A 13,214-nucleotide genomic window follows, 5' to 3' on the forward strand; every position below is an offset into this window, starting at 1 on the left:
CCGTATTTTCTAATTTAATTACAAAGAATATACATTCTTCATGTATTTTCTAATACATTAAAATTTCATGTCTTTAAAACAAAGAGCTCGATTTTACAGACAATTCTCAATTACTCACATGTGATTACTTGTATAACCATCATTCTAGGGAAAGGGTGGCTTTTGCTCACAGATGGGCCTTCCTCCATATAGTCAGTAAAGTCTGAAAGTTGTATTTCTCTTAGCTACATTTAGTCCCTGACTCTTACTTATCCAACGGTCTTAGGTACTTTCTAAGGCATTTTCAGGATGAATGTAATGCTTTAGCCCCTATCCCTCTGACTAAACTTCTTTGAGGTGCTCCCCGTCACATGCACTAATGGACAGAAACAGTGAGTAATCTGTTTTGATTCCGTGGTCCATTACCGAAAACACTTTCCTTCCTAGGAAATGTCTGTGTCCAAAACAAAAATATAATCACTTAAAAATCTGAGCTCTTCCCCTCCCTTAATGAACAACTCAATTCAACTATTTGATGGGGCCAAATAACACAGACATCTGTACAGGCAGGAGAGGGGGAAGTCAAAGCAGAGGGGAAGGGGCTGTGTGTGTGTGTGTGTGTGTGTGTGTGCGCGTGTGTGAGAGACAGTGTGTGTGTGTTTATGCATGTGTGTGCATACAGGGAGCGGGGGCAGGAAGGCAGAGAGAATAAGCTGGGTTAACAAAAGGTGCACCGACCAAATAAGTAAATATAGTGGGGAAGGATGTGTGTTTGTGTGTGTGTGTGTGTGTGCACGCTCATGTGCATGCAGGGAGCAGGGGCAGGAAGGCAGAGAGAATAAGCTGGGTTACCTAAAGGTGCAATGACCAAATAAGTAAATCTAGTAAGGATAATAGCAGCCAACTGTACTGTCAGAGAAAGGAATTACAAATACTGTGGTGGTGGCTACAAGATTATCACTGTGTATTCATGGTTTTCAGTACAGATAAAGAGATCAATAGACGTAGAAGAGAAATAAATGCAGATGTGAAAAGTGTGTGCGTATTTATAAATACTCATCTATCCTCTAGCTCTGCTCACTAAGTGGGCTCAGGAACAATGACATCCCAATAGCAACGAGCACAACTGTACAAGGTCCTAGTTTATTGTTTTCCCCTAAGAGAAACCAGGGCTCCTTGGAGAAATGGCTTGTTCCAGAGTAGGGGCAAAGAAAGAGCAAAATGAGCCTGAACAGCTTGAGTCAGAAAGGAAAGAAATACTGGAGAATGATTGGGCACATCAAGAAGAGAGGAGCCAGCTTGCAGGAACTCCCCCTGGCCAGACTGGAGATAATGTGAGCATGGAAGTAAGAATGCTAATGGATAACAATCCACTGAATAAAACAGGAACCTTTGGGTCCACTGTAAGATTTTAAAAATGAATAAAATGAAAGTTCAATGAAGAATGAAATATTCACAATCTCAAAATACTTCCACATAAAATACTTCTAAATTACAATGAGAAAAAGTAAAGATTAAGTGAAGAACTCTGTAAAACATCTGGGGAACATTCACTCAAATGTTCAATAACAGCCAAGAACAGTAATGGGAGGTTCAGAAAAGGATTCACATGGCCTCAAACTATCCTTAGAAAGGCCTGCTTGCGGCCGGGCGCAGTGGCTCACGCCTGTAACCCCAACACTTTGGGAGGCCAAGGCAGGCGGATCACGATGTCCGGAGATCAAGACCATCCTAACACAGTGAAACCCCGTCTCTACTAAAAATACAAAAAATTAGCCGGGCGTGGTGGCGGGCGCCTGTAGTCCCAGCTACTCGGGAGGCTGAGGCAGGAGAATGGCGTGAATCCGGGAGGGCGGAGCTTGCAGTGAGCCGAGATCGCACCACTGCACTCCAGCCTGGGCGACAGAGCGACACTCCGTCTCAAAAAAAAAAAAAACAAAAAAAAAATGGCGTGCTTGCATGGATGGTCCTTTTTAGCATCTGGAAACTTGGATTTTGGACATGTTCCTACCATTTGCCAAATAATAAGTGTCTCGCTGTGCCTAAATTGTTTGAACAAACAAGAAGTTTATGCTGAACTCTTGCTTTCTTTCTGGGAGTCTGGAATTTGGGGGCATGGTAGGCAGAGGGTACCTACATGACTAGCCCCAAATAAAAACTCAGGGCACTCAGTCTGTAATGAGCTTCCTGTGTTGTCACAATTCAATGTGGGAAGAATTAATAGTCTTTTGTGACTCCACTGGGGCACTGACTTCTGGGTGCTTGCCTGGCTTTCTCTTTGCTGACTGTGTTTTGTATCCCGTCCCTGTAATAAATCTTAGCTGTGAGCACGCTTGGATGTTGAGCACTGTGAGTCCTTCTAGGAAATCACCTGTCCTAGAAGTGATCTTGGGGATACTCCAACACATGGCACAAATCAAGTCACATATGCTACTTAACAGGACATGATGAGAAAAACACTGTAAGATTCCTGTCCAAGATACATAACCTGAATCTAATCACAGGAAAACGAGACAAACTCCAATGAGGGACATTCTACAAAATAACTAACTTATGATTATCAAAAGTCAAGTATCATTAATGTCAAGAAAGGACTGAGAATCTTTTCCAAATTGAAAAAGACTAAAGAGACCGAATGCTAAATGTAATGTGGGATTCTGGACAGAATCCTTCTTCTATAAAGGACATTACCGGTACATCCTGTGATACCAAAATAAGGTTTGCAGTAACAGTAGCATGTCAATGTTACTTTCTGGATTTGGATGGATGTGCACACATAGGAAAACGTCCCTGTTGCTGGGAAATACCTATTAAAGTGCCAGGGCCATGAGGTACATATCAGTAACTTATTTTCAAATGGTTTAGGGTAAAAAAGCTTTCTTGGTCTATTCATGCAACTTTTCTGAGTTTGAGACTGTTTCAAAATAAGAAGTAACGATGATGATGATGATGTTTATTATTCCATTTATTGATACCAAACCAGTCTTACAATAACATGCTAAGAGAATGTACAACATCCTATGTAGGAAAAGCAGAAACTGGGGGTGTGGGGGATGGGCAATGGGGAGTGCTATCTCCCTCAACCCTCTTCACCAAGAAAAAAGTTTACATCATCAGGAAAGCCTCAAAGCCAAATATTTTAACTGTACTGGTTTATGATGATTAAATAATTGCTAGACATAGGAAATCACTTCAGGGTACACAGTTTTTGTAAAAGAAACATTGAGTAGAATATCATTTACCTAGTAATACTTAATGAACATTAACTGTTAGTGATAGAATTAAGAATTTTTACTCAATGTAAATTTTCCTAGATTGTTTTTCTAAGCCCACCTCCAACATCAATTACAAAAAAAAAAATCACTTAAAAATCCATAAAGCACTAAATTACCGTTTGTGTGCTTCCTGTTTGCTGCGACACTCTTCACAGTAATACTTGTATTCACTGCACAGAGTTTCTGTGTTGCTGAAACCCCTGTGTGAAATTCAAAACAAATTTATTTTGTAGATACCAGGAAATCATGTATCTTAAAAAATATTCCAGACTAAAAATAATTATTAAATTTCAAACTAAATAATTCTACATATACCTTAAGCAGTGAGTAATTGATGTATTTTGTTCCACGTCAACAGAAAGGTCTAAAAAATCTTCATCTTTGCTGCTTATCTGTAAAAACAGTGAATTGTCTTTGATTTTTTCAAATACTAGTAAACCACAGTTCCCAATTAACAGAATGAAATGCATTCTATTATTATCAGTAAATAAACAATTCTTTTCCCTCAAGTTCAAAAGAAAACTACTTAATTTGGATTATCCAAAAGGACACTGAATAAATAACCCCTACCAGATGTATAAATAAAACACCAAAGTACACTTTTGACTGACTCTCACTGGCAAAGGCTAGTATGATGTGAGAGTTCATGACTTTCCAAAGTCTTTGTGTTATTTTAAAGCATGAAATAAACTGTACCATATACACTGATTCTTAAAAAAACATAGGCCAAGACTGAATAAAAATGCTTCACACAGGACAGGATATCTGTATTGTCATTAAAAAAAAATTTAGCCCAAAATGTTAAATTACATTCTTCATTTGTGACTGACTTTATTTCTCCTAAAAATTTAATATAAAGTTTTGTTTGATTTATGGGTAAATAATCTTATAAAGTTATCACTTGCTCATGTGAACTGGAATAGGACAGAACTTTAGACATAAATCTTCCTAGCTATTTCCTTCAGCAAGTCCATCCTGAAGGTACGTGTGCAACAGGAGATATGTCTGACTCAGCAACCTGTGCCTCTCCACTCAGTTAAGCAAATGCTTTCCCATTTTAATACTACATCAAGATTATTATTAGCACATAGAGTTGTTCATAGAACAACTCAGTAAGTTGTCATACAACATGTGACTATACAAAGTATGTATTTATGCAAATATAAGTAAACCAAGGTACTGTGCATAGCGTATTTTATAGACAGTTGAAGGGAGTTCCAATGGTGATTTTGACTTTCCCTGACTTCAACATTAAGCTAACCATAGGACCGAAACCCCTTCTCTAAGATGCCATTCCACTGTACGATGGAAGATACAGCAACACTACAAGATAACTGACCTGAGTCTCAAAAAGTCTGGTGAAAAAGAAGAGGGAACACAGACAACTCAGAGAGAAAAAAAGAGGACATGATATGTTTAAGGAAAACACATCAATTTTGTAGAAAAGTGGGTAGGGTGACAAGAGATAGTATGGCAGAGGTAGGCTAGCCAGATCAGGCCGGAATTTACATGTAAGCTACAGAGAAGTAAAAGTTACACAGTCTGGTGTTTCTCAAAATCAATTTTGTATTCCTCAAAATGAAGTCCTCAGGGGTCTTCATTTGAAATGTTCCTTTTATGATCATGTAAAAACCTAGACACAAGGATGCTCTAGATCACCTGGGTGCATGAGTTACTACGTTTATATTTGCGATTGAGTTGGTGCCAAGTGGTCACCAAGTAGGACAGTATTCCACTTTTCAAAGTGGTTGTAAAGACATCTGGCTGCTATTGGACTAATATGTCCTAATGTCATGTCATGCACAATATGGGGAGATCCCAGTCTAAAAGGGTGGAGATCTGGAGTTGAGACTCATCAGCACATGTGATAATAAAATGGAACATGATCATGATCCTCCCAATTCAGAGTGAGAAGCAACCGACAATGAAACCCTGGGGAACACCCACATTTAAAGAATGGAAAAAGAGAAGCCAAGGAATGAGACTGAAAAGGAACCCTCATAGAGAACACCAGAAAAGGGTGTTATAGACACCAGCTTCCTACCACCTGAGACATTACCAACTGCATTTCTAAAATACAAGCATGAGCTCCTCCAGGAAGCTGGTCCTTTACCTGTCCAAATCCTTCCCACTCCCACCTGGATTAGGTCTACTATTCTCTGGCTGGCATGGCATCCTGTGCATACACATACGATAACACACTGTACTGGAACTGCCTGAACACTGCTTTGCCAGTCTTCATTACCATAGGAGTATCTTGTGATCAGAGGCTTATGTCTTACTCATCTTCTACCATCTTCTACCTGGCATAGTTGGTGCTTAGCACCCCCCAAAATGAATACTTAAATATAAATCTAACAAAACACGCATGGTATTGATATGAGGAAGAACTAGCAAAAAAAGTGGTAAATAAGGGGAGACAGTGCATGTACTTGGATAAGAAGACTCAACTTTGTCAAGATATCATTTTTTTCCCAACTTCATCTATAGGTTCAGCAAAATCCTTATCAAAATCCCAGCAAGTTATTTTGTGGATATTGACGAACTTGATTCTAAAGTTTACATGGAGAGGCAAAAGACCCAGAATAGCCAACAAAATATTGAAGAAGAACAAAGTCAGAGGACTGAGACTACCTGACTTTAAGACTTACTCTAAAGGTACGGTAATCGAGACAGTGTGGTAGTGGGGAAAGAACAGATATACGGACCAACAGGACAGAAGACAGTGACCAGAAATACACTCACACAAATAAGAGTCAACTCATCTTTGACAAAGGAGCAAAGGCAATTCAACAGAGAAAGAATTGTCTTTTCAACAAATGATGCTGGAGCAGATGGACATCCACATGCAAAAAAATTAACCCAGAATAAACTTTCTAATACCTTATACAGAAATTAACTCAAAAAGGATCATAGACTTAAATATAAAATGAAAAACTATATAATTCCTAGATAACATAGGAGAAATTCTAAGGGACCTTTAGTTTATTGATGACTTTTTAGATACAACACCAAAAGTATAATGCATGAAAGAAAAAGTTGGACTTTATTAAAATTAAAAACTGATAATTAAAACATTAAAAACTTCTGCTCTGCCAGCCAGGCCCGGTGGCTCACGCCTGTAATTCCAGCACTTTGGGAGGCCAAGGTGGGTGGATCACTTGAGGTCGGGAGTTCAAGACCAGCCTGACCAACATGGAGAAACCCCGTCTCTATTAAAATTACAAAATTAGCCGGGCGTGGTGGCGCATGCCTGTAATCCCAGCTACTAGGGAGGCTGACGCAAGAGAACCACTTGAACCCGGGAGGCAGAGGTTGCGGTGAGCCACTGCGCTCCAGCCTGGGCAACAAGAGCGAAACTCCATCTCAAAAAAAAAAAACTTCCACTCTGCCAAAAACAGTGTTAAAAGAATGAAAAACAAGTCACGGACTGGGAGAAAATATTTGCCAAAGACCCACCTGATTATGAACTAGTATCCAAAATTATACCCGAAAAAAAAAAACCCACTTAAAATTCGACAATACTCAAAGAAAAACAGCCTGATTTAAAAATGGACAAAAGATCTGGACACATCACTAAAGAGATATAGATGATAAATAAGCAGACAAAAAGATGATCAACATCATATGTCATTAGGGCCTTGCAAATTAACATGAGATAACACTACACACTTATTAGAATGGCCAAAATCCAACTGACAACACCAAATGTCAGCAAGGATGTGGAGAAACAAGAACTCTCATTCACTGCTGGTAAGAAGGAAAAATGGTACAGCCACTGTGGAAGACAGAATGTTGGTTTCTTATCAAACTAAGTATACTCTTACCATACAATCCAGTGATCCTGCTCCTTGATATTTACACAAAGGAAGTAAAAACTCACATCCACACAAAAACCTGCACACAAATGTTTATAGCAGCTTTATTCATAATTGGCAAAACTTGGAAGCAACCAAGACGTCCTTCAGTAAGTGAATGAACTTTAAAAACTGCAGCACATCCATACAGTGGAAATGTTGCTCAGCCAAAAATAAAGGAAATAAGTTATCAAGCCTTAAAAAGACATGGAAGAACCTTAAATGCATACTGCTAAGTGGAAGAAGCTAATCCAAACAGGCTGCATACTATATGATTTCAACTACACCATACTCTGGAAAAGGCAAAACTATGGAGACTTTACAGGACTCTTAGCTTTCTTGCTTGTGGACCCTCTTTTCCAATGTTATTAAAAACTAGCAGCACAACTGTCACAGTAAAGATGAGATCCGGCAAAATCATAAATGCATGCTAAATCTTGGGTGAGATTTTGATGAGGAGGGAGGTATTTGTGTCTCCCCACAGACTGCCTACTAATTGCAAGGGGATTTAAAAAAAAAAAAAAAAAAGTCATCATAAAGTGGAGAAACTGGCCCAGCACGGTGGATCATGTCTGTAATCCCAACACTCTGGGAGGCTGAGGCAGGCAGGAGTTCAAGACCAGCCTGGGTAACACAGCAAGACTCTGTCTCAAAAAAGTTTAAAAACTAGCTGGGGGTGATGGCATGCACTGTAGTCCTAGTTACTCAGAAGGCTGAGGCAGGAGGATCACTTGAGCCCAGGAGTCTTGGGGCTATAATGATCTATAACAGTGTCACTGCACTAAAGCCTGGGTGACAGAGCAAGAACCTGTCTCCACATAAATAAATCAAATGGAGAAACACCACCACCTTGACTGGGTGATCAAAAATTAATTTCACCAATGAGAGGCAGATGGATATCGTGTGCCTACAGACCTGATGCCCCGAGAAAAACACAACATGAATGATATATTATTATTAGCCATGAATGCATAACCTGCATCTAGTTAGGAAGAAACATCAGAGAAACTAAATATGAGAACATCTGATTTTAAAAAGGTGAGGGAGGCATATTCTCAAAAAAAAAAAAAAAAAAAAAAGACCATGTAAATGTTTCAGGTTAAAGAAGGCTAAAGAAACAACTAAATGCAATGTCCCCCTCTAAATTGGATTCTGTACTGAATAGGGAAAATGCTATAAAGAACATGACTGGCCGGGCATAATGGCTCACACCTGTAATCCCAGAACTTTGAGAGGCCAAGGTGGAAAGACTGCTTGAGCCCAGGAGTTCAAGACCAGCCTGAGCAACACAGTAGGACCCCTGTCTCTACAAAAAATAAAAATTTAAAAATTAGCTGGGTGTGGTGGCACGTGCTCGTGGTCCTTGCTACTTATGAGGCTTAGATGGAAGGATTGCTTGAGCCCAGGAAGTCGAGGCTACAGTGAGCTGAGATTGGGCCACTGCACTCCAGCCTGGGTGTAACAATTTTCAAGCTTCATCTTTACAAAGTGTCCAGCAAGTGGGATTTTTTTCCCCTCCTGAAGGGTACACTGTATGCTTTAGTTTTTATCCCAACAATGGATACTAAAGGTAATCGTAGAAAAAGGAAAAATGAATTAATATGCCTCCCTGATCTGTATGATCCTATGAGATTATGTCATAAGACATAATTTCCACAACATGGTTCTATGGCCTCCTAAACTGAAAGAAAATCAAACAGTTCAAGCTACAGTAATTATCTTTCTATCACCTCAGGTATTCATTGTCAATAAGCAACATTACATTAAGAATACAGACAGATTCCTTTTAACTGAAAAATACATCTTTAACTCCTATACCTAAGAATTACAACTTTCAAGTTCATCTTCCATTCTCAAAGAACAACCTTTAACATAGTAATTCAATTTTTCTCTATACAAAATTGTATGATATACTTACAGTTTCACAAGTAAGACATCTGGTTTCATTAGTTAATGTTCCCTGAAAAATCTCATGAACCCACGTTGGGTCTGGTGTGCTGTTATTATTTTCATTATCAATATTACCATTAGGTAAGCGACCATTTTGTTTTTCCTGCTTTCTCTCTTCTTGTAAAATATCAGCAATTGTATTTAGTAGGTAATTTAAGAATTCATGGGCATCTTGTTGCATGTAGTTGTCAAAAAGCTCTGAAAATAAAAACATTATATTAGAGAATTATTTCAGAATTCATAACTTCATAAAAAACCAATTTATAAAAGAATATCTAGTATTGGATCAGAACTAAAATATAAATGCACAATGTTTTTGTAATGTATAACAAATAACTTTCGCATCTAAAACTTTTATCTGTATTTGGGGAAAATGTAAAATTAATTAAAATCTTGTTTAAAAATACTACTAATTGATCCTGAGAAAAGGGCAAAACCTATCCTTATATATTAGCATAACAGATACTGAGAATTTAAGAAGAAATTCCTTATTAGCTTACCTGACTTATTATTCCACAAATATTTCAACTTGGCAAGCTTTAAAGCAGAAGTTGGACAACCATTTGCCAATGCCAAGCCAACTGCTTTAGACCCACAAAGTTTATCAAAAATAAATTACTGAACCATACATCCCAGGGATTCTGATTTAGTTGATAAGGGGTAAGGCCAGAACGTGGGGCTTTTCAAAGCTCCTCCAACTAACTCTGATGTAGAGTCAGGTTTAAGAATCATGTTATCAAGAATTATCTATATAATCCAGATAATCTCAAGTCCCTTCCAAATGTGAGACTTTATAATTCCACAAAACGTTCCCTGCAGTTACACAAATGAGTAAATATAACTGAAATATTGGTGGTGCTAACATCAAGCGTGCTTTGCCCTGTGCTTGGCAATATACAACTCTACCATAGAACAGTAAGGACTTTAGAGGCAGTATCTCATTTGATCCCCAAAAACCATGTAATATTGTTATTAACTTTATTTGTAAACATGAAAATGGGACGAGACAGAGTACAGTCACACTGCCAAGAAATGGCAGAGCCAGGATTCAAACTGGGCAGCCTGACTCCACCATGCCACACACAAAGTAATGCCCAGTATAAGCCCACACACAAGAACATACATGAATTGGTCAATAAAATGCATTGAGAAAAATTACCTATTTAGGACATTTTATTTTTAGATCCTCAATGTACATTTAATAAGTTCCAGAAAGATTTTACATTTTAAAAATGAATGCATACAAATTTAGAAAAAAATTTAGGGAAAGTCTAAGATAAAATGAATTAACAATTACATTTTAGAAGAGATACAGATATGACTACATAAAATTAAGTTCTATGTATTAGAAATCTTTAAAAAAGTTTAAAAAAAAGTGAAACCTGAAAATTATTAACATTTTCAACATATAAAAGCAAATCTCATATAAAAGAAAACCAAACTGGGCAATCTTATAAATGGTAATCAATTTATAAGAAAAAAACAATCAAAAGGCTAAGAAACATGAGAAAATGTTCAATCCAATAGTAAGTTTAAAAAAAAAAAAAAAGCAGGCCAAGCGCAGTGGCTCATGCCTATAATCCAGCACTCTGGGAGGCCAAGGCAGGTGGATCACCTGAGGTAAAGAGTTTGAGACCAGCCTGGCCAACATGGTGAAAGTCCGTCTCTACTAAATACAAAAAATTCACTAGGCATGGTGGCACACGCCTGTAATCCCAGCTACTTGGGAAGCTGAGGCAGAAGAATCGCTTGAACCCGGGAGGTAGAGGTTGCAGTGAGCCGAGATTGCGCCATTGCACTCCAGCCTGGGCAGCAAGAAAAAAACTCCATCTCAAAAACAACAACAACAAAACAGAATACCATCTTTCTTTGCAAAGTTATTGTAAAAACAGAAAGGGAATGAGTGAAGCTTTTTATGGGGGTAGGGGGGCACAGCTGCTAGAGCAAGGCTGTCTGGGTTGGTGCTATGGTTCTACTTCTAACTGCACGTGTGGCATAGGCAACTTATTCAAGCTCCCTGTTCCATAATTCCTCATCTGAAAAATGGGGCTCACAGCAGTACCTGTACCTCACAAGGCTGGAAGGAAGATTAAAAGTGCTTAGAATACAACAATAGGTTTTGTATTCTGTTCAACAACCACAGTAACAATATTGGCAATATCACTACATGTTGAATATCCTTTATCTAAAATGCTTGGGACCAGCAGTGGTTGGGACTTCAGACTGCTTCAGATTTGAGAATATTTTCATACACATAATGAGATATTTTGGGGATGTGACTCAAATCTAAACATGAAATTCATTTGTTTCATATACACCTTATAGCCTGGAGGTAACTTTATATAGTACTTTTTTTTTTTTTTTTTGAGATGGAGTTTTGCTCTTGTTGCCCCGGATGGAGTGCAACTTCATATAGTATTTTTAAAAACTTTGTGCAGGGAACTAAATTTGTGTACACTGAACCATCAGAAAGTAAAGTTGTTACTACCTCAGCCACCCATGTGGCATCATGCAGCTCAAAAAGTTTCAGATTTCTGGATTACGGATGCTCAACCTATATAATTGTTGTTGCTACTGAACAGAATACAAAACACATCAAAGACTGACTATGTAAAAATTATGAACTTCTGTATGGCAAAGTCAACATAAATGAAGACAAGTGACAAACAAGGATAATTATTTGCATATTAATATCCAGACTATGTAAAGGTTTAATATACAGAATATTTAAAAAAACCCTTTATAAAACAAGAAAAAAATTTTTTAAACTGGCAAAGGAAAATAGCCAATTCAGAGTAGAAATACAAATGCCTAAATAATACATGACAAGGGACTGGGAAATAACAATTAAAACAATGACAAAATATCATTTTGCCCATCACTTTGGCAAAATAAAAATTGACTTAGTTTCCATCCAGTGTTAGCTTGAGTATGGAGAAATGGACATTCTCAACTGTTGCTGCTGGGAGTATAAACTGGCATGGCACGTTGTAAAGGCAATTTTGGTAACAGATTTAAAATAATGCAACCTAGTTCTCCCAGGTATCAATGCCAGGTAAGTATCTGTGCATGTACCAAAACAAGCATAAATACGGCTGCTTATTTATAACAGCAGAAGTCTGAAAATATCCTAAATGTTTATCAACAGGAGAATGATTTATTTAAATTATGCTATAATTTTGTTAGGGAATGCTGGGCAACGGTTAAAATGGAAACAGTTCCATTGAATTAACATGGCAAAACTTCCAAAACAGAAAGTGAAACAAGGATGCTGAACACATGTGGATCCCACTCATGAAAAACAAACAACCGGCTGGGAGCAGTGGCTCATGTCTGTAATCCCAGCACTTTGTGAGTCTGAGGGGGGCAGATCACCTGAGGTCAGGAGTTCAAGACCAGCCTGACCAACATGGTGAAACCCCATCTCCACTAAAAATACAAAAATTAGCCAGGCATGGTGGCGGGCGCCCATAATCCCAGCTACTCAGGAAGCTGAGGCACAAAAATCACTTGAGCCCAGGAGGCGGAGGTTGCAGTGAGCCAAGATCGCACCACTGCACTATAGCCTGGGTGACAGAGTGAGACTCTGTCTCGCAAAAAAAAAAAAAAGAAAAAGAAAAAGAAACCACCACTGTAAGTTCCCATAAAATGTAACTGTGGCTTCCTATTTGGACATATATATTTAAATGTATAGAAAAGGGTTTTTGGTAGCATCAAGGTATTTCAAAGGAAGACGAGATTGAGGAGCTGGGGAGGAAGCAGAGAGCACTCAGGGAAACTTCTAGGTTTGTTTGGTACTGAAATGTTATTGTAAGAATGTATGCATGTATTATTTGCATGCTTAAAAATAACATAGAGCTTTCCATACAAAAAGTCCACTTCCTCGCTCCCTGTCACTGCCTGTTACACATTCCTTTATTTTTTTAAGAGATGGGGGTCTCGCTATGTTGTCCAGGCTGATCTTGAACTCCTAGGCTCAAGCAATCTGCCTGTCTATTGCATATTCTTCATATACAATTACTTCCCAAACCCTTTCAATTTTTAAAGTTCATTTCCTGCATGTCTAGTCTGTTCCATTTCCATTTAAATCTACCTAGTTCAAGTCAGCTCCCTTCACTTAACCCACTAAGTCTCCTTTCCTTCCGTTTCACAC

At 38.3% G+C, this 13,214-nt stretch overlaps 1 protein-coding gene across 3 annotated transcripts in view; it reads right to left on the reverse strand.

The window, feature by feature from the left end:
* USP12 (ubiquitin specific peptidase 12) overlaps window positions 1–13,214 on the reverse strand; it is a 126,156-nt gene that overhangs the window by 40,771 nt on the left and 72,171 nt on the right. For all 3 annotated transcript variants that reach the window (XM_034936485.3, XM_034936484.4, XM_014347411.4), the window contains 3 exons: window positions 9,030–9,259; window positions 3,570–3,646; window positions 3,371–3,454 (listed from right to left, as the gene is read on the reverse strand). In XM_034936485.3, coding sequence (XP_034792376.1) covers window positions 3,371–3,454; window positions 3,570–3,646; window positions 9,030–9,259 — 391 coding nt within the window. The remainder of the gene's footprint in view (window positions 1–3,370; window positions 3,455–3,569; window positions 3,647–9,029; window positions 9,260–13,214) is intronic.

This window comes from Pan paniscus, chromosome 14 (genome assembly GCF_029289425.2).
Source record: "Pan paniscus chromosome 14, NHGRI_mPanPan1-v2.0_pri, whole genome shotgun sequence".
NCBI classification, from domain to species: domain Eukaryota; kingdom Metazoa; phylum Chordata; class Mammalia; order Primates; family Hominidae; genus Pan; species Pan paniscus.